This window comes from Ictalurus punctatus, chromosome 1 (genome assembly GCF_001660625.3).
Source record: "Ictalurus punctatus breed USDA103 chromosome 1, Coco_2.0, whole genome shotgun sequence".
NCBI classification, from domain to species: Eukaryota; Metazoa; Chordata; class Actinopteri; order Siluriformes; family Ictaluridae; genus Ictalurus; species Ictalurus punctatus.
Genome location: NC_030416.2, coordinates 17,178,316 through 17,199,206, shown reverse-complemented (window position 1 = coordinate 17,199,206; position 20,891 = coordinate 17,178,316). Strand labels below are relative to the sequence as shown.

At 38.9% G+C, this 20,891-nt stretch overlaps 2 protein-coding genes across 8 annotated transcripts in view; both read left to right on the top strand.

Annotated features, from left to right (window-relative positions):
• The first annotated feature begins 2,509 nt into the window (after window positions 1-2,509).
• casp2 (caspase 2, apoptosis-related cysteine peptidase) lies at window positions 2,510-15,350 on the top strand. 4 transcript variants are annotated; one of them, XM_053682063.1, is made up of 12 exons: window positions 2,513-2,879; window positions 2,982-3,105; window positions 4,669-4,825; window positions 5,653-5,802; window positions 7,543-7,615; window positions 7,972-8,063; window positions 9,463-9,639; window positions 9,796-9,924; window positions 10,125-10,215; window positions 10,331-10,525; window positions 10,757-10,866; window positions 12,807-15,350. In XM_053682063.1, exons 3-12 carry the CDS (start codon window positions 4,673-4,675, stop codon window positions 12,939-12,941), a joined length of 1,305 nt encoding a protein of 434 aa, XP_053538038.1. In that variant the 5' UTR covers window positions 2,513-2,879; window positions 2,982-3,105; window positions 4,669-4,672; the 3' UTR covers window positions 12,942-15,350. The 4 variants fall into 4 exon arrangements, with proteins under 4 accessions (XP_053538039.1, XP_053538047.1, XP_053538038.1 ...); XM_053682064.1 differs by lacking the exon at window positions 12,807-15,350 and adding an exon at window positions 11,028-11,330 and having other exon boundaries at window positions 2,510-3,105; XM_053682072.1 differs by lacking the exon at window positions 12,807-15,350 and adding an exon at window positions 11,028-11,328 and having other exon boundaries at window positions 2,512-3,105; window positions 10,331-10,519.
• A 3,543-nt stretch (window positions 15,351-18,893) lies between these two features.
• The window catches only part of clcn1b (chloride channel, voltage-sensitive 1b), a 30,513-nt gene continuing 28,515 nt past the window's right edge, over window positions 18,894-20,891 (top strand). For 3 of the 4 annotated variants that reach the window (XM_017473322.3, XM_047156600.2, XM_053682035.1), the window contains exon 1: window positions 18,894-19,025. In XM_017473322.3, coding sequence (XP_017328811.1) covers window positions 18,975-19,025 — 51 coding nt within the window. In that variant the 5' untranslated portion in view covers window positions 18,894-18,974. Of the gene's footprint in view, window positions 19,026-19,091; window positions 19,406-20,891 lie in introns of those variants that run through there. The other variant, XM_047156607.2, reaches the window with a different exon arrangement.

The window sequence follows — 20,891 nt, the reverse complement described above, 5'->3', positions numbered from 1 at the left end:
TCAATTTGCTATATGCTTCATATTGATATTCTGAAGTTTAAAAAAAAAATTATGCCTTACAAACTATGTTTTTTGGAATCACAACAATTTGTTGTAATATGTTTAAAACAAGAGAAATAGTGTTTGTCCAGTTTATCAACTTCCTGTAATTGTCTTTTTCCATTCTGTTTGCAAATCTAGGATTAGCATTTACTGTTATTACTCATATTTTCCTCATTGTCAGTCTTATTGTGTGTTATTAACAGGAAGTACACATAATGCTTTTTTTACTCAATCTTATGATGGGCTCTTTTGTTAAAATAATTAATGTATATCTTTACACTTTCATTTGAGTCACTCTCTCCTAATGAATGATACACACGCATAAACTCACTGAGCACTTTATTAGGAACACCTGTACTGCCAACTGTGGGGCAGCAGTGCAGTGTGATGGCAGCTTCGAGTAATGTTCACATCACCCATCAGAATGTGGTGGTGGTGGGGGGGAAGGGGGGTATGTGTTTGGTGCCAGAAGGGCTGGTTTGAGTATTTCATAAACTGCTGATCTCCTGAGATTTTCACACCTAACAGTCTCTAGAATTTTACACAGAATGGTGCAAAAAGCAAAATGCATGCTTTGAGTGGAGGGTCTGCAGGCTGAAACACTTTGTTGATGAGAGAGATCAGAGAAGAATGACCAGACCGGTTTGAGGTGACAAAAAGTCTATAATTCAAATAAGCACTCTTAACAGCCATGGTGAGCAGAAAAACATTTCAGAAGATACAATACCTTGAGGTGGATGGGCTGAAACAGCTGAATACCACATCAGATTCCACTCCCGTCAGGCAAGGACAAGCATCTGAGGCTATCATGGGCACAGACTCACTGAAACTGGACAGCTGAAGACTGGTAAAAGACCAGTTGATTTTTTTCCCCTAACTTCAACTGTGCAGTTTGGTTGAGTCTGTGATAGCCCATGATAGCCTCAGATTCCTGTTCTTGGCTGACACGAGGGGAACCCAATGTGGTCTGCTGTTGTAGTCCATCCAGCTCAAGGTTCAATATTTTGTGCATGCTGAAATGCTTTTCTGCTCACGATGATTGTAAAGAGTGATTATATGAATTACTATATCTTTCCTTCCAGCTCAAAACAATCCGGCCATTTTCCTCTGACCTCTCTTATGAACAAGGCATTTTCACCCACAGAACTGTTCAACTCAGTGTTTTTTGGTTTTAGACACATTTTGTATAAACTGTAGAGAGTGTTGTGTGTGAAATTCCCAGGAGATCTGCAGTTTATGAAATACTCAAACCAGCCCATTTGGTCCCTCTTGTGCAACCAAAACAGAGCTGACCCCTCAAAGCATGGACTCCACAAGACCTCTGAAGGTGTGCTGTGGTATCTGGCACCAAGATGTTCGCAGCAGGTCTTTTTAACTCCTTTAAGTTGCGAGGTGAAGCCTCCATGGATCGGAGTTGTTTGTCCAGCTCATCCCACAGATGCTTAATCAGATCAACCAATCAACACTTTGAGCTCTTTGTCATTTTCCTTTAACCATTCCTGAATAAGTTTTGCAGTGTGACAGGGAGCATTATTCTGCTGAAAGAGGCCACTGCCATTAGGGTCTGCAACAGTGTTCAGGTAGGTGCTACGTGTCAAACATCCACATGAATGTCAAGACCCAAGGTTTCTCAGCAGAACACTGCCCAGAGCATCACATTGCCTCTGCCAGCTTTCCCTCTTCCCATAGTGCATCCTGGTGCCATCTCTTCCCCAGGTAAGCAATGCACACACGCTCGGCCGTCCACATGATTTAAAAGAAAACATGATTCATTAGACTAGACCACTTTATTCCATTGTTCCAGTTCTGATGCTCACATGCACATTGTAGCTGCTTTCGGGAATGTACAGGGGTCAGCATGGGCACTCTGAACTGGTCTGCGTCTACGCAGCCCCATACGCAGAAAGATGCGATGCACTGTGTGTTCTGACACCTTTACATCATGGCCAGCATTAACTTTTTCAGCAATTTGTGCTACAGAAGCTCTTCTGTGGGGTCGGACCAAACGTTCTAGCCTTTGCCCCACAAGACCTGTCATTTTGGAGATGCACTGACCGAGTCATTTAGCCATCACAATTTCTCCCTCGTCAAAGTGGGTCCGATCCTTACACTTGACCGTTTTCCCTACTTCCAACACATCAACTTTGAGAACTGACTGTTCACTTGCTGCCTAATATATCCCACCCCTTGACAGGTGCCAGTGTAACAAGATAATCAATGCTATTCACTTCACCTGTCAGTGGTTTTTAATGTACTGGTTGGCAAAACGCTGTGGTATATAAGGTACAAAACACTGTGGTGTGGAAACCAATCCACTTCTCAGGGTCACATCACACCAACCCCTCGTTCATTTTTTTCCTCTAACAGCACTCCCTAGTATGTGTTTCCCTCCTCATTCGTTTTAAAACCAGTATGTGGCAGTAATAACGCGCTGTGCAGTAATAAGAAAAAAAAGAAGAAGAAGGAGAACATTCTCATTCGCTGTTTATTGGCGCGGAAGTTGCTCCAGGATAGTCCCTGTACTGTCAATTATTTTTAAAAAACTATTTTCCCCGTAAACCCGGATAACTTTTTCGTGCCCGTTGCTGTTTATTCACGAAGCCGTATGCAGCATTAGATACGGTGACTCAGTGTACTGTAATGCATTGTGTTATAAACTGCAGGCGATTCGTTAGCTGTGCTTTGTTTTTTTTCTTTTTTGTTGTTGTTTTTTAGCTAGCTTTAACTTTGCTAGCCTTTAGCTTGGGGCTAGCTAACTGTATATACAGTAATTGCTAATTAGCTTAGCGTACTGCAGAAAAGCAGATGTTTTGGCATTCCCCCAAGTGTATACCGAGGTCTGTTTCCTTTAGAGAAAGTTTCTTGATTTTATTTCGGTGAATGTGACTTTGTTGTAAGCAGTTACGGAAACAGCTTGTTAGCTAACTTGTGGTGTTTAGGTTGCTGCAAAAAGTTGACATTCCTGTTCGTGAGCTGTTCAGCACACCTGTTTCAGTGTAACATTTACCTAACGGAGGGGTTATTTTCTAATATTAGAAGTGGACTAGTGAATAAAAAAACACGGTAAGACTTTTTTTTAATCTAGCTAAGTTACATTATCATATATATATATATATATATATATATATATATATATATATATATATATATATATATATATGTGTATATATATATATATATATATATATGTATATGTATATGTATGTAATGTTGGCACCCCTGGTAAATAAAGAAGGCTGTGAAAAATTATCTTTATTGTTTAAGCTTTTGATCTTTTGTTTTAAAAAAAATCACAGAGGTTTATAAAAAATTTTTTGTTAAATATAGGTGTTTAACAATTATTGGCACCTCTATGAATTCATATGAGAAAAATCTATTTGAAGTATATTCCCAATGATATTTTACATTTTTTTAGCACATCTTGTGACTAGTAACAGGAAATTGTTCAACCATGACTTCCTGTTTCACAGGGGTTTAAATATGGGGTAACACATGGGCAAAATTCCCTTACTCATTCATAACAATGGGTAAGACCAAGGAATGTAGCTGTGATGAGCTTCACAAAATGGCAAGTGGCTATAAGAAAATAGCACAGGCCTTGAAAATGCCCATTTCCACCATCAGGGCAATAATGAAGAAGTTCCAGTCAACTGGAAATGTTATGAATCAACCTGGAGTTGGACGTGTGTCTGTATTATCTCAATGCACTGTGAAGAGGCTGGTTCAAGTTCCCAAAAAATCTTCCAAAAAATAAACACCAGAGGTGGTGATGATGCACACAGAGAGGTAGCCATATGGAAAAGTTCCTCATGCCCACGGTTAAATATGGTGGTGGCTCTTTAATGTTTCGTGGCTGTTTTTCTGACAGAGGACCTGGGCATTTTGCTAGGATACATGGCATCATGGACTCTCTCAAATATCAACAGATGTTAAATGAAAACCTGACTGCCTCTGCCAGAAAGATTAAAATGGGCCGTGGCTGGACTTTCCAGTTGGACAATGATCCAAAACATCCATCAAAATCAACAACAAAAAAAATGGTTTACTCACCACAAAATCAAGGTCCTGCCATGACCATCCCAGTCCCCTGACTTGAAACCAATAGAAAACCTGTGGGGTGAACTGAAGAGGAGATTCCACCAGTGTGGACCTCGAAATTTGAAGGATCTGGAGAGATTCTGTATGGAGGAACGGTCTCAGATCCCTTGCCATGTATTCTCCAACCTCATCAGGCATTATAGGAGAAGACTCAGAGCTGTTATCTTGGCAAAGTACAAAGTATTGACTAAAAGGGTGCCAATAATTGTTGCACACCTATTTTTTTTTTTTTTTTATAAACCTGTGTTGTGTTTGCAATTGTTTGATATCCATGAGAGCAGAATATTTTTGTGGTTTTTTTTTTTGTTTTTTTTTTTTTTACAAAATATCAAAAGTTTAAACAATAAAGACAATTATTCACAGCCTTCTCTGCTCATATTTATCAAGGGTATATATAAATATATTCTTGACTACTGTTAGGAAGAGCAACCCGGTTGTTAATGGTATGGTTCCACTGCACTGTCTGTCAGCATAGGTTCACGTCTGTCTGTCTGTCTGTGTTTTTCAACCTCATACACCACTAAATAGCACCATGCTCGGGGGATATGGCATGAAAGCGCAAGACAAGCTGGCCCTGAAGAAGAACTCGGTGGCACTTTGTAAAGAACTGGTGGTGGATGAGCTGCTCATTCAGTATTTACAGGCTGAAGACATCCTCACTGAGAGCATGGCAGAAACCATTCTGGTAAGGCACAACTTACTATTGTAGATTTTCAGGCATTGTTTTAGAAACCTTTTAGCAGTTTGTGCAATTAATTAAAGGACTAAGTAAAGATGTTGAACTGGAGTTAAAGGATGAGACAGATTTTTTTTGTTTTTAATAATTACACTTTAAATGGTACTGAATTGATCTTGTTGATTTGTTGTAATAAAAAAAACAACTCTAATCTTCTTTCTCTTTGCAGGCAAAAGTTAGTTTAGTAGGCAAAAGTCAGTTTACTTCTGTTTTGTGGACAGTTTGTTAGTAAAATCATATATCGTAATACACATTGTGTATCGTAGAAATGCCCTCAAGTATCGTGATATGATATTTTTGTCATGTCGCTTATCCCTACAAAGATGCGTCTCTAATTGCCTGTTAATTCAGAAGGATCCCTTATTTCAATAGCACGCTGGCATTATGGTCTAGCCCACAGGTTTCCAACCATGTCCTACACATTTTAGTCTTTTCCCTGCTCCCAACAAATACATGTCTACTCAGGAAGGGCTGTTAATTGAATGAGGTGTGTTGGGACTGGGGAACACACTTACATTGTAGGACAGGAGACACTCCTGGACAAAGGTTGGGAACCTGTGTCCTAGGCAGCTCCTGTGTTTAAAGGGAGGGTCTGAATGGACCGATTACTTCGACCAACTTCTGCCAAAACCATTGACTGTACCTGACAACACACTCGTGCTTGTCAGTAGACAGTCACTGATTTATAAAGATAGTGTATTTTTGGCTGTTTGTGGTTGAAAAGCAAAGTCACTGTAGTTAGAGCGTTTGACCTTGTCATGATTTGAATCTTGCAGGCAGAGACAACATCCCAAAAGAAGAGCTGCCGTTTGCTGATGCTACTCCCGAAACGTGGCCCCCGAGCTTTCAGCACCTTTTGTGCAGCTCTTAAAGAGACCGAGCAGGAGCACCTCTACAACTTGCTTCTTAGGTTCAGAGACAAAGAGGTGAGGGAACAGCGCACCCTTAATTAGCAGGTTTCACACCTGTTCAGAGAGGTACGAATGCCAGAGGCAAGAGTGTGTTCATAACAAAAGCCTTGTACAAATATGGTTGCAGAATTCACCTACACAGTGCTAAGACAAGGAAAGACCAGGGGTGAAGCATGTAGATGCCATAATCCAAGCCAATTTCACTCATTTCAGTTTCATATGCAAATATTCTTCAAAACCTTATCATTGGAGTGACATCTATTTCACCAAGTGATACTGTCTGCCCATGGTGCTGTGGGCTGTTTTCATTACATATGCTAAAGCACTGTAGTGCTGTTGTACTGATTGATAGTAATCCATAGTGGATAAGTTTAGACAGATATATTTATTCCAGGAAATGTTGAAACCTGTAGTCTAATTTATTTAGTGGTAGGGGTGGGTTTTCAAAGCGTTAACTAGTCCTACACATGTTAAGCTCTTAGTATAACAACAGCTAGAATAAGGCCTTTTTATATATTTCAAGAAGCCATTACATCTCCTCTGCAGATTACAACATCCCTTTCCCTGTCATTTCGAAACTTCAAAACAAGAAGTAGTTAGTGGCTAGTTGAAGCAATTACTTTATTTAATCCTCAGAGGATAGCTTTTATACAAGGCCCCTGAAGTGAACCACAGACCACCATTTTTAAGTGAGGGTTTGAAAACAGGTTTTACAGTCAACCGAACATAGATCTTTCTGTGAAAGCAAAAAAAAAAGCTTGTGTGAAAACAATTGAATCGAATATGTGTAACTTGCGTTATAATCCAGTTGAATCTGTGTATCCTTTACTGAGAGTTATTTATGTCACCAGTGATTTACACTGTAGCCAGGTGAGTCACTGTTGCAGCTTACTCTACATACTAGTGAATTTTCTTGGTGTTAGGTTTGTTGCAGGTTAGCTGAAATGTATGCCTGTAATCAATCAAACTGTAGTTAAACTGTCAGAGCACATTTGCATCAGGCAGTACCTAAAGCAGAAATGGTTAATTACAAAATTTTTTTTTTTTTTTTTTTTTACATGAATGAACCATACTATTGTGTTTTTTTGGGGGGAAAACATACTTTTTGTCTTCTTATCAGCTAGGCATTGTTTTCTTTCTTAAACGTTAAAAAGCAATACCAGCTCTATCAACACTGTGTGTTGTGTGAAATTTATATTGACATTTGCCCGCATTTTATGATGACTTTATGCATTAGGTATAAACATGGTGACTATAATTCCTTGGTTAATCAGTGACCAGCCCTTTACTCATATCTGTTCTCACAGAGTGAGTATACTGATCTGGGTTCATTCTTTGCCTTTAATATTCCAGTGACGAGAATGAAACATGAGAATGAAACACGGGTTAGCTGATCCTAGTTTCACACACTTACTCTGAGATCCATGTTAGTTGCATAAATACTATACTATAATAATAATTGCAAAAGGTCTGAAGCAGTTCAAGTTGTTTCTTGAAATAGCGAGATATTAAACACTTGCTCAACTTGCTCACGGTGACACACCCAGAGACCCTGGTAATCCTAAATGAGTCAGAGAACAAACAGACAAAAGATTTGAAACAATTATGAGCCTTCAAACCCATAATCTCTGGTATTCACACATCAGAATTGCTTTGTGTGAGAGGAAAGCTGTATGAAAGAAAAACTAAATCAGTGTCTAGCTACAACGTAACCAGTTTAAACTCAGACCTGCTTGTGTGTTGTTTTGTTTGCAGAGGTTTACAGACTCTAAACTTCCACTTCCAACGGAGGAGTGTGCTGTACCTGTTAAAAGAGCTCGCACCCAGGGTGAGTGTGCGTGCGTGCGTGTACGTGTGTGTGTGTGTGTGTGTGTGTGTGTGTGTGTGTGTGCGCGTGCGCGTGCGTGAATGACCGTGATATACAGGAAAATAATTAAGTATCTATTCAAAGCATTGACAATGTCATACTGTATATAAAACTAGAATAACAGTTGATTTTGGAACAGTTGTTGGGAGTCACCTCTATGCATTCAAACACATAGACACACACACACACACACACTTTTAATTCAGACTGATGCAGACTTTGGTAGATAAATGTGCCATTTAGACATTAAAATGAGTGCTGTCTCACCTGCACTACTGCAGTATGTGGAGGTTAATTCTGTTGCTTTGACCCTTCAGAGTCTATGGAGATGTGCTTAGATGCTGACAGTCCTCTGACCACCGCTGTGCTCCCCTGCACGCAGGAGTTCTACTTGTCTCACTGCGCACAGGTACACACACACACACACACACACACACACACACACACACACACACACCCACACACTTCTGAGTTCTACCTGTCTTACTGTGCATAGGTACACACACACACACACACACACATCTGAGTTCTACCTGTCTCACTGTGCATAGGTATATGCCAACAGCTAACAGTTGCCCGTCATATACATACGGCCAATAGAGTGGTGCAGCGATGATGTCATTTTCTACCGGAACCCTGAAGTTATCATCACACTGGTTCCCTCGACAAAAACCCAATAGGATTTTCCCATAGGCTTTTGGATTATTGCAAAAAAAATAAGCTATAACCGAACTACACCACGGTCGCTCGACTTCAACGTCTCCATCACCAAGCTTCCCACAACTTTTCCAAACTTGATTTAAAAACATTAGTTTAAAACATAGTATAGTGTGGCTGTAAACCCCAGCTTCAGGCGTGTGGTGGAACGCTCTGTGATCCCGACTTGCAGACAAATAACGGACGTAGCAGTGTCCTATGGGGTTAGAACTGTTTCATAATTCCTAATAAATAAATTATGAGCCACAAATAAATATAGAGTAATTCGCAGTAATTAAACAAATTTACAAATAAATGGAACGAGATCCACAAATATGTTAGTAGTTTCACAAAAAATTAAATTCACAAATAATTTTATTTTTACAAATATGTTTTTATATCACAAACACAGCTAGTATTCATTTATGGATCGTGTCCTGTGCATTTGTGGATTTTGCTGCACAGATTTGTAAGTTTTGAAACGTTTCTAACGTCAAGAGTGCACACAAATCCACAAATAGTTGGACTCCGCCCACCGTCTTCTCAAGCCAATCGGATAACCACCACATTGCACTGACCAATCGTAGCACGGTCTCGCTCCAAGCAATCATCTTTTGTTTTACAATCAGGACGAGAACAGAGTCATACTGCACCGAACTCTCATATATTATATAACAGCATCACTGTAACAGCATCTAAAAGAAAACCAGCAATGTTATGGGTCATAAATGCACTGTTATTATAGATGAGTGGTCTTATGGATTACTAATGATTGATTCACTGATTCAGTAAGGATTCGTTAGACTGATTCAAACCGGTAACTCCTAAGGAGTCTGAGTCTTTTTAGCGCGGTTCATTTAGAGGAGGTAATGATTAACCAGTGAATTGGATGACTCTGGTCGCGCTGTGTTTTGGCAGGCTGCCTGTGAGGACAACATTTTTTTGCCAAGGTCATCTTTTCCCGATACAGTCTTTTAATCTCACCACACTCAATTTATTGTACAATCACAACTCACCCACACAGAAAAACACAAACACACACCTGAGTTCTACTAGTCAGACACAAACATACACACACTCACTCACATTTCCTGTCCTCTCTGTTTCTTCAGGCCTACCCAATGAGATCTAGTCCACGTGGCCTTGCACTGGTGTTGAGTAACGTGCACTTCGAGCCTGAGTTAGAGCTGGACACACGGAGAGGAGGAGAGGTAGATGAGGAGGTGCTAAGGAGACTCTTTACTGAGCTGGACTTTACAGTGAGCCTGCAAAAAGATCTCACTCTCCAGGTACATCTCACTCCATTTCATCTTAGCAAACAAACAAAGAATTAGGGCCATAATTACACATAGGGTCCGTCATACGTACATTGTGCTAGGTGTAGGTGGTGAGTTTGAAGTTGTTGGTTTATAATGGTCTGTAAATGTGTGTTAAAAATCTTTCAGGCCATGCAGGCCTGCCTTGAGCAGTTTTCTCGGCAGCCGGAGCACGCTGTGTCTGACTGCTGTGTTGTGTGTTTGCTGTCTCATGGAGTGGAGGGCTCCATTTACGGCGTTGATGGGAAGCTGCTGGAGGTAACTTTTTTCGAAACTAATAAATAGCAACAGTGGCCTCAGTATTCAAAACCAGAATATGCCACTGAGGTGTTCTGAATATCTCTACCAGTAGAAATCAATTGGCTGCTCTCTTTAATAGCTGATTTTCACAGTAAGGAGTGATTAATAATTGCTTATTTAATTTGCCCAGCACTAAGAAGCCCCTCTCTATATTTCAGTTGGACTGGGTGTTCGAGAGGTTTGATAACGCTCGTTGCCCCCTGCTTCAAAACAAGCCAAAAATGTTCTTCATTCAGGCCTGTAGAGGAGGTTGGAGCACTGAGTAACACTCGTATACAATTATTCGTTATATCTTGACAAAATCTGCAGTGAACATGGAGCTACCAGCGAGCTGTTTTCTGATTCTTATAAGGTTCTGTTTCAGAGGAGATGGACTGTGGTGTGGATCAGTTAGATGGTGATGATGCGATGCAGCCTACAGGCTGTGAGCAGAGGGATGCAGGGAGAGAGGAGAACCTTGACAGACAGAACAGAGCAAGCGAAGAGAGTGAGAGCTTGCGAGTGAAACTTCCCCAGAGATCCGACATGATCTACGGTTTTGCTACTCTCAAAGGTTTCAGTGTGTATCCATTTATGTCTTTGTGTGCATGTGTGTTTTTGTGTGTGTGTATATCTGCAGAATCGTTCAACAGGTTTTTCTCCTATATGCAACCCAGCAGCTATGATAATACCTGACACTTGTAGTTTTGTGAATTAATAACTTGAATTATGGAGGGGGAGTTTTGACTGTGAGTGTGCCCACACCTTTTTAAATGTATTCATTTGTTTCTGCTTGTGTACCTGAACTTAGGTACTGCAGCAATGAGGAACACAAAGAAAGGCTCATGGTTCATTCAGGAACTCAACACAGCTATGAGACAGAGAGCCAGAGACACACACTTATCAGATATACTGGTGCAGGTAATAAAATACACAGTGAATTCTTTTTTCTTTCAACGACCCACTTGATTGAGTAGTGACACTATGATTGATAGGGGAGAGGGAGTATGCCACCATCCTTAAAGTTATTGACCAGTTTGTTCTCTTGGTCTTCCGGTTCCTGATGGCTGCTGTATCGTCAGGATTCAAACTCGCGATCTCCGGACGCTCTTCTGTTGGGCCACACACCGATTTATACCCAAATCAATGCAAATCATAGACAGATTTGGGCTTCATCTCAAGTTCATATTGGCGTCTGTCAAAAACGCATCATTTGATTTCAACTAGAGTGACGTGGCGTACAGCAGTGAATTAAAAATTACACTCTGTTGTCTGTTCAAAAAAGGTCATCAAAGCAAACCCCTTTACTAAAACGCTATAAACACACAAAATTCTGCTCATATCGATCTATGAGAATTGTCTAGAGTGCCTTTGTTGTTCTGTTTTTCTTTATAATAAAGAAAAAAACATATCTACTTGATTCTTTATGTAAAGCAGGCCGTTAAAACATTTCAAAGCTATATACAGTTTGCATATGCATACATGCATACATGTCCAGGGGTAACATCTCTAATTCTGAATCCAGCTTCATTCCCTTTACCAGTAATACTATAATAGTAACTCCATCATGGAAAAGCACTGCCAGCCCTGTAAAACAAATTACTGTACATTTTATCTGTAATTAACTGGCAGCAGGGCTTTCAGCAAAGTGCTGTAAAAAAATACAGTACATGACAATAGTAATATGTTTTACAGTACTGTAAAACATATTTAAGTGCTGAACTATTTTACATATTCAACACATAATCCAGTACATTTGCTCATTTAGCTGATGATTTAAAATAAATAAATAGAGTGACTTACAGTTGATGCAGGATAAAACTGAGCTGAAGGCTAAGGGGCTTTGCTCAAGGACCAAACCATAGCATTTTGGCAGTTTGTACCTGAAAGCTAGCTGAGCTAGTCGTTGTCCATTTCTTTTACAGTGAGTGTGTATTCTGTTTTTTTTTGTGTGTTTCTTGTTGTTAGTTTTTTTTGTTTTTTTCCAAAGCACTCCAGACAGTAACGCAGTTTTCCCAGATGGGTTTTTAACCACGTAATTTACTTGTGCTGAGACCTTGACTTTAACATATATATATATATATATATATATATATATATATATATATATATATATATATATATATATATATATATATATATATATATGGCATATTATGGTCAGCATATTTTCCAGGTTACAAGTAAGAAATAAGAAAATCCACAATTGTACCTTAAATTGCAAAAACAATTGCAAATATAAGCTTAAATAATATTGTTTAAATAACATTCTAATTAAAATAAAATGTCATTTGGCATTATAGGATACACAGACACAAAAATTTGAATTATTTTCGATCTCCTGATGTGCTAAAACGGATTAAACCCAGCCTTAAGGTTCTTTGATAGAATCGAAGAGATTGAAGAGAATACAGAAATAAGTAACATCATTTCCTTCTGTACTGGTGGCACACACACAGGAACAGGCATTTGCACATAAGTTTTGAAATAAGAAAAAAGTTACTTTCATGTGTTTTCCAACAAACAAATTTTTTTTCACTCTATGTACTACAGTTTACAGCAAGTAACAAGTTCACAGCGACTCTGTGTGACAGATATTGGTGTTTCAGCACATACTAGACATGTCAATTTTAAAAAGCTACTGATAAGTATAAAGCTAACAGGGAAACTAAACCGAAAAAATTCACATATTTTCATCTTTTACAAAAAAAAAAAAAAAATACAGTACCATGGCAAATACGGAATACTGTGTCAGTGTACAATCTTCTTGGGATAAACATTATATTGCAAAAGGCTGACCCGCAACATGTAGCACTGCATTGAAAATGTTTTTTTGTTTTTTCTTTGTTTTATCTGGGTAGGTGAACCGCCAAATTAAGGAGAGAGAAGGCCATGCTCCAGGTTCAGCACACCACCGCTGCAAAGAAATGTCTGAATTCACCAGTTCACTCTGCAAAGACCTCTACCTCTTTCCCAAGTACTGCGCAAACAACTAGACACACAGACATACTTTAAAAGGACCATTCCAACCCTGCAATATTTAGGATTCTGAAATGCAGCAATAAATGGTAGCAGGCTCATTCCATAAAACACACTCTCTCTCACACACACACAGAACTCTGCTTTGTAAATAGTTTTTGTTTCTTCTGGGCCATGACAATAACCCATTCCATTTTATTTTTCACTTTATAACCAATTTAAACCAGAAACAAAGTGTTTTTACACATATTTTATGTGTATATCTATATATAAAAGGAATGTTTTTGTATGAATCCAAGAACATGAGTCCCTAATCATTTATAAAAATCAGTAATTGTTATATATCCATGTATTACAAAGCTTAAGCCAATATTTTGTACCTTTCTTAAATTGTGGGTGGGTGTATGTGCTTATTAGGATTATTTGCTCTCATATACAGTAATAACAATTTACTTAAGTATGCTGTAACCCTTTTTAACACTTTCAGATCTATTTTTGTTAGTTTTGTAGGAAATATATGGACTCTGTACAGTTTTTATCTTTTTAGCAAGTTTCATTTGACTTTTTTGTTTTTTATTCAATTTAAAAAAAAAAAGAAGTTCTTGCTCATATGCTTTTGTGTCAGTTTTAGGCAGGACCAGTGCCACAATGATCAGCCTTCCTCAGTATCTTCACTTCATCAAACTCTTTTTCCCATTCTGTTTCAGTAAATGTTTGTGTTAGTAAATAATGCACAGTTCTGCTCTACTGATCTGCAGTATTCCACACCACAATGTTTTGTGGTGCAGGTTGTTCTGTTTGTACTAATGTAGTCTTTCTTATTCGCATAGTACAGACCGATATTCTGTTGTAAAAATCTAGACTTGTTTAACGTTTAAAAGCTTTGGAGGCAGCAACATCTGTATTGACATCAGCATAGTCTTTGTAACATTATATTATATTATTAATATTTTATTAATCAGCTTAAATTCCACATGTAAACTGAGTTTGGTGCCTTTCTAATTTTTCTGTCACCAGAGGGCAGTAGAGGTCTAGAAGTAGCACTTAGATCGACACTTTTGTCACTCAAACACCTAACTTAAGGCTGTATTTCGGAAAGATTGAAGACTTTAATCGACCACTCTCCACTACAGTCTCAAAGGCTTTTTAAAGAGTCTGAGTGTTTTATGGTTAGTGCAGTAATTGCCTCAGTGCAGATTTCCCTCGCTCAGTTTACTGCTGTGAATAGTGAAGGAGCTAAGCGTTCCAAAGCCTCAGCTTTAATGCACACTTTATTTTTGCACACTTTGGCATTCCTAGTGAACCAAATAACATATGTCTGCCTGTCATGTGTTTTCCTGCAGGAGTCACGACTCTGTAACACAGTTTAACGTTTCATTACATCATCTTTCACACATCTGACTCTTTTACATTATCCCACATGCAAGCTACTTTGGCATGGCAGCATAACTTAATTTTATTGATTGAATGAACGTTATCACAGACATGAATATTTTCCATATTCTGCCAAGCGAACTTGTTTTCTGGTGCCTAAATAGTACTCTTTACACTGGAGAGGAATGTTTATAGGGAGACTTGTGTTGTGTTGTAGATTCCAAGAGATGCAATGCTTATTGATAATGTCTACCTTTTGTGCAGGAAGTGCAAGGAGGGAGTATTTTAATGTTACCCTCAAGTGTTAAAAACACAGAGAGATAAATCTCAGCATTCCAATTGATGAGCTCAGAGCAGTATTGATTTCCTGCTTCTGGGAATGCAGTTCTCATGTTGAATCTCATGATTCAATTCCAGTGTAGACCAAATAGTAATGTGCAGATTGATTTATGTGTGTGATGATGACTGCTGAATTATTCTAAAAAATTAACCCCATTCTGAGAGTATTAATGTGTAAACTGTATGAGAACATCCAGTTTTTATTTATTTTTTGCTTTAAAACAACAACAAAAAAAATTCCCACATATGCAATTTCGCCACTTTATGCATTTTAATCAAAGCACATGATATTGTCTTGTTCTGTGTCACATTCTGTTTTTTTTTTTTTTTTTTTTGAGTAGATTATTAGAAAGTTGATATGGAATAAAATACAACTGCGCGACAGTACTATTATGACCAGCTCCACTCTGCGGTCTTATGAGCTATTATAAAAAATCGAGACCCTGGAAGTGCAAAAAAGCATTTATTATATTGTGTGTTTTCATTTCACTGCCATTACTGAAAAGATTTCTAGCTGAACTTTGTACATTTTAAGTGAACAATATAGTTTGTGGCGAATATTTGATTGTTATTAACTGCCGTTAATGTTGTAAGTCCGGGACGGTGCTGTGGACAATGCTGTCAATAATTTGTGATATTTTTGCAAAAAACAAACAAACAAAAAAAAACACCCCAAACTATCTTTGAATAAAATTACAAGGTTGAAAAACACATTTGTAAAAGTAAAATTGTGTTGTTTATGCTTGTCTGTCTGAGTATATTTATGGATGTGTATGCGTGCTTGCCTGTCCAGGTGTGCTTTTGTTGTTTTTTGTTTTTCCTCCATTGTGTTCTCCAGGACCTTAATTGAGCCGCAGTGGTGTGTGTGTGTGTGTGTGTGTGTGTGTGTGTGTGTGTGTGTGTGTGTGTTTGGGGGGAGTTGTTCAGCTTCTTTGTCATGTTGCTTGTGTGTTTGTGTGCTTTGTTGGTTTGCTCAGTTGGTCAGTGTTGCGTATGTGAGTGCAGTGCTGATATTCTAGCCTTTATCTCGATAAACAAAATATTAATCTGTTTAATTAATTTGCTTCTATTCTGCCTATTGAATTGCAGCATTTCCAGTGCTTAAGACTGCAGTTTGCTCTGTACTTACTCTTTTTCTCTCTTCAGTTTCCACATCGTTCCCCGCTGTTCTGTCCCTGTCTGCTTTCCGGGGGGGGGGGGTGACTGATGGAATGACCACCACTGCTGTGATTCACCCCTGATCACATTACGCTTGCTTGCCGTCATGTTTTCATGTCTATAACGGTGTGTTAGCAAGTAGATTGTAAGGTGCACCGTGTCCTGTCTGTCCTCAGGCCATTTTGCCACCGTGTTTTCACTTTTCACAGTATGTGAATACATCTTTTTCAGTGAGTTCAAAAGCCATGATTGCAACACAGAAAAACACATGGAGGATATTTCATTATTGTTTATTTAAACGTATTCTTGTTTTATTTATATTAAATGATCATATGGTAAAACATAGTATATTATAGTATCCAAATTTTATTTAAAATATTTTTTTATATACTTAATCATTTACTGATTATGCGTGAGCCTGTCACAGCATGAAATTCCTGAATATCCTAAAAGGGGTAGTCCATCAGATACTAATCACAGCTGCGGTTTAATATGCAAGTCAAGTCATATTTAAAGCCTGTGTGTGGGGTTGGGTGGTGAGGGGGATTTTGGCTATGCCCCCTGAACAGTGTGTCTCAACTTCCTACTCTCTGATGAGGTGAAAGTTGCTGAGACTCCCCGCTGCCCAAACACACACACACACATAGAACCCTCATCAGGTTACAGGGGCACCCTAAAGGGAAGCAGTGTCCTCTCCCAAAAAAAAAACTCCCATGTTGGTTGGAACAGAGAGGAAGCAAAACGGAAATCCAGCCGGGAGGGGTGGGTCAGCATGCTGGCATAATGCCATGGGGCATGCTGCAAGGCTAGCATTAAGGCGGAGAAGGCTAAACAATTATCTATCCATTGCTTTGCTTTATCATGGACACACAGACACACGTTTCTGATTTTTTTCTGTTTCAAATGTGAACAGCCAGTCCAAACCTGTAATATTGCACGTGATTTAGTTATATGCTCAATTTATACAGCATGTTTCTAACATCCAGAGTCTCTTTATAAGCTGTTTAACCCAAAGTAACAAAAACACCTTTAAGATTTGAGTAGGCCTTTCCTCAGTTTCTTTCAGCAGGGGACCATGGTTCTAAATGATCTGGTGTGAGGTACTGCATGTAGTCTGCTGTCAGAGGACCCGAGGGTGTGAGATGGAGGGGGCGTAAGGTGTAAGACCTTTGAACGTAATAAAAAGTAGCTTATAAGGAATGATCATTTACCTTTCAAATACATTCCTTAAAGCACACACACTCTACAGTGCTGTGAAAAAGTATTTGCCTCATCCTGATTTCTTCTGTTTTGAGTATATCTCATACTAACTGGTTTTAGCGCTTCAAACGAAATACAACAAAAAACAAAGGCAACCTGAGTAAACACGCAAAACAATGGTTTTTGTTTTTAAATTTTTTTCCATTGAAGCAAAAAATGTTATCCAATACCTACCACCTCAAACTTAAAATCTGGTTGTGCCACCTTTAGAGATCAGTCTTTCACTTACTTCTAGTACTAGGACTTACTCCTAGGCTTTGGATCATTATCTTGCTGCATAATCCAGTTGCGCTTGAGTTTCAACTTAAGGACTGAAGACTGGACATTCTGCTTTAGGATTTTCTGGTAGAGAGCAGAATTCATGTTTCTCTGTTATTGCAAGTTGCCCAGGTGCTGAAGCAGCAAAGCATCCCCACACCATCACACTACCACCACCATGCTTGACCATAGATGTGATGTTCTTTTTGTGGAATTCTGTGTTTGGTTTATACCAGATGTAATGGGATCCCTGTCTTACAAACAGTTCCACTTTCGACTCATCAGTCCACAGAACATTCTCCCAAAAGGGTTGAGGATCATCAAGGTGTGTTTCTGCAAAATTCAGGTGAGCCTTAATGTTCTTCTGGGTTAGCAGATAGCTGGTTTTCCCCTCACCACTCTTCCATGGATGTCATTTTTGCCCAGTGTCTTTCTGATAGTGGCGACATGAACAGTGACCTTTATTGATGCAGTAGAGGCCTGTAGTTCCTTTGATGTTGTCAGCTCTTTTGTGACTTCCTGGATGAGTCGTTGCTGTGCTCTTGGAGGAATTTTGGAAGGTTGGCCACTTCTGGGAAGGTTCAGTACTGTGCTATGTTTTTCCATTTGGAGATAACGGCTCTCATTGTGGTCCTTTGGAGTCCCAGAACCTTTGAAATAGCTTTGTAATGTTCTTCCTTGTCATTTCTGGAATTTCTTTTAACTTTGGCGTAGTGTGTTACTGGGTAAGATCTTTTAACCACCTTCATGCTGTTAAAAAAGTTATATTTAAGTGTTGATTTGATTGAACAGAGTTTGCAGTAATCAGGCCTGGTTGAGTCTAGACCAGTTGAACCCCATTATGAATAATTTCATAGATTTAGAGAATTAGTAACTATGGGGGTAAATACATTTACAAACAGGCCCAGTTGGTATTGAATAACTTTTTTGCTTCAATAAATAACATTATCATTTAAAAACTGTATTTTGTGTTTACTCAGGTTACCTTTGTTTTATCTTAGATTTTGTTTTAATTTCTGAAAGAGTTTAGTATGAGATATACACAAAAACAGACTTTTTTAAAGCACTGTATATTGCTTTAATGACATTTAAGTCACATTATTGATGTGTGATTTACTACTTGCCTCTATTATTCTTTCTCTCATCTTCACCTTTGTTCTTTTTTATGGAACCATACATGAATTGACATACTGTGTATTATGTCTCTTTTCACTTTCTGTCTGTCTACCACCTATCTAACCCTAATCTCCATCGTTCACCTCACATCTGCCTGGTGTGCTATGGATTTCCCTGATAAGACCTTTCACACTTCCATTGTTCGAATTTTCAATCTATTTCATGGCATGTCCAGGCTTTTTCAGGTACGTGACTTGAATGTTTGTATTCCTTGAAATATATTATTTGGTATTATTGAAACAGAAATCGCATGTATGTCTATACTGTGTGTGTGTGTGTGTCACTCTGCAAGTGTTTACCATGCAGGTGCCATCACTTAAGTCTGACTTGCATAGATATTTTTGTGTGTTTTTGTGTTACAGGTTATCGCAGACTCAAGACTGTGTATGTATTTCTGCTTGTGTGTGTATGTGTGTGTTGCAGGCACTGTAATACAGGAGTAGAACGGTGTGTATGTTTATTTTTGGCTCAGTGTAAGCTTGTCGATGGCTGCCGATGCATCGCAAAGGAAAGCTCTGAGATATCAGCAGACCCTGGTCAGTTTCCCTTTCTCTCTCTCTCTCTCTCTCTCTCTCTCTCTCTCTCTCTCCCTGCCCTTTGTGTTACTTTGTGCTCAGGTACGTTGTTGACATGCTGTGTGTGGAGCCCTTGCTGAGATGAACTATGATAACATGAACAGTCTTATCTACCAAATTGAACTCACTTTAAATAACGGCCTTTATAGTGGTGGTTTCCAATAGCTCACACTTTAATTGATTTTCCGTTCTATTCTGAGCGGTGACATATCGAAAGCTCTCTGAAAGTATCTGCGTGGTGGCTCGAACCTGCACCAGTGACTTGTTGGTTATGGCTATGATTTGGATATGGATATGTTTCTTGCGCTGCCTACTGCTGCATGTTATCACACTGACAAAAAGTAAGTAAATATCCTAACTTACTCTTTTTATATTGTGTGCTCCAACTTTTAATTTCCATTATTTAACCATATCGATCAGATAAAAATCAGAGCATCTCTAGCTCTTGTTTTTTTTTGGCTATAAGCTATTAACTTCTCACATGGGGATTCATTATTCTGGTTATTATATTTAGCTGAGAACTGTTTTACACCTGAGTTGAACGAACACTGTGTATAAAGGGTGTTAAGTGGTGATCAGTGGCCGTGTTGCTGCTCCATTCAGCTTGTTAGCTGTGTGTGAGTACGTGTGCTGACTATAACACACACTCCACATCTGTGTGGCCGTGTGCGAGCGGAAACCTGAGTATGCAGGTTAAATATACATCCACTAATTCTCTTCAACATAGAGCTGCAGAAAGCATGGGCTCAGCTTGTTAATTACAGCATGTGGCCTAGCTTTTGCCCTGGGGTACCAGCGAAGGAGGGGAGAGGGGCAGGATGGAAAAGAATTCTGTCTCGGAAAGGAATTGAGTGTTGGAGAGACATGTGACTTTGCATTGGTGAGAAAGTGGTGGCATGTCTAGCCTTGCCTTCTCTTGCCCTCCTCTGTCCCTATACCGTGGCTTTCTGACATGTAGGTTTCTCTCAGAGCTTTCCTTCATCCCTCTGCCCTCCCTCTCACTGTGCTGCACAAAAGGAGGATCTGATAGTAGTCTGTCCTTTATTAGACTTTTTTTTACCCACGCGCACACACATGTCAGAGATACCTGCAAAAGGAATGGCTCCCATAGGCGTAAAGCTCTGTCAGCAGCTCTATATATAGGCTTTACGGTTGTGTTGATCTCTTTATTATAAGTCAAACTGATGCATTTTATTTCTTATTTGGGACGTACACATGTGACTGTGTGTGTGTGTGTGTGTGTGTGTGTGTGTGTGTGTGTGTGTGTGTTTCTTTGTATCTAAGCAATGAAATTGGCACATTATGTTCAAATGGTTCATATGGTGTCTGGACATACAGTAGTTAAAGCATTTGCCTCCAGGGTTTATGACCAAAGAAGTAAAGCTTTTCGCTTGAGAATTTCGACTCTCAGGTGGATTTATTCCTAAATTAAGATAAATTTGATTTTACATTTGAATCACAGTACTGTACAATCAGATTTGGTTTGTGTGATCATCTATAATGTTTAGCACTTTCACAAAATATATTAAATACATTTCAGAGTATTTAGTGTATATGAATACAAACCTTCATATATTCCTGATCTTCACATGTGCTGGTTCAGAGGGTAAGGTTCTGGGTTAGTGGCTAGAAAGAGCGTTCAAACCCCACTGTCGTATCCTTGAAACGCCTTTATTGTCTCCAATGTTCAGCTGTATGTTTAGACATATGGTTGTTTACAGTGGGGGAAATATGGTTGTATACAGTGGCATCAACATTTTTTTCAGTAAATATATTTTCAATGAGGCTATTCACATGAAATTTTCACCAGATATCAGTATTAACTCA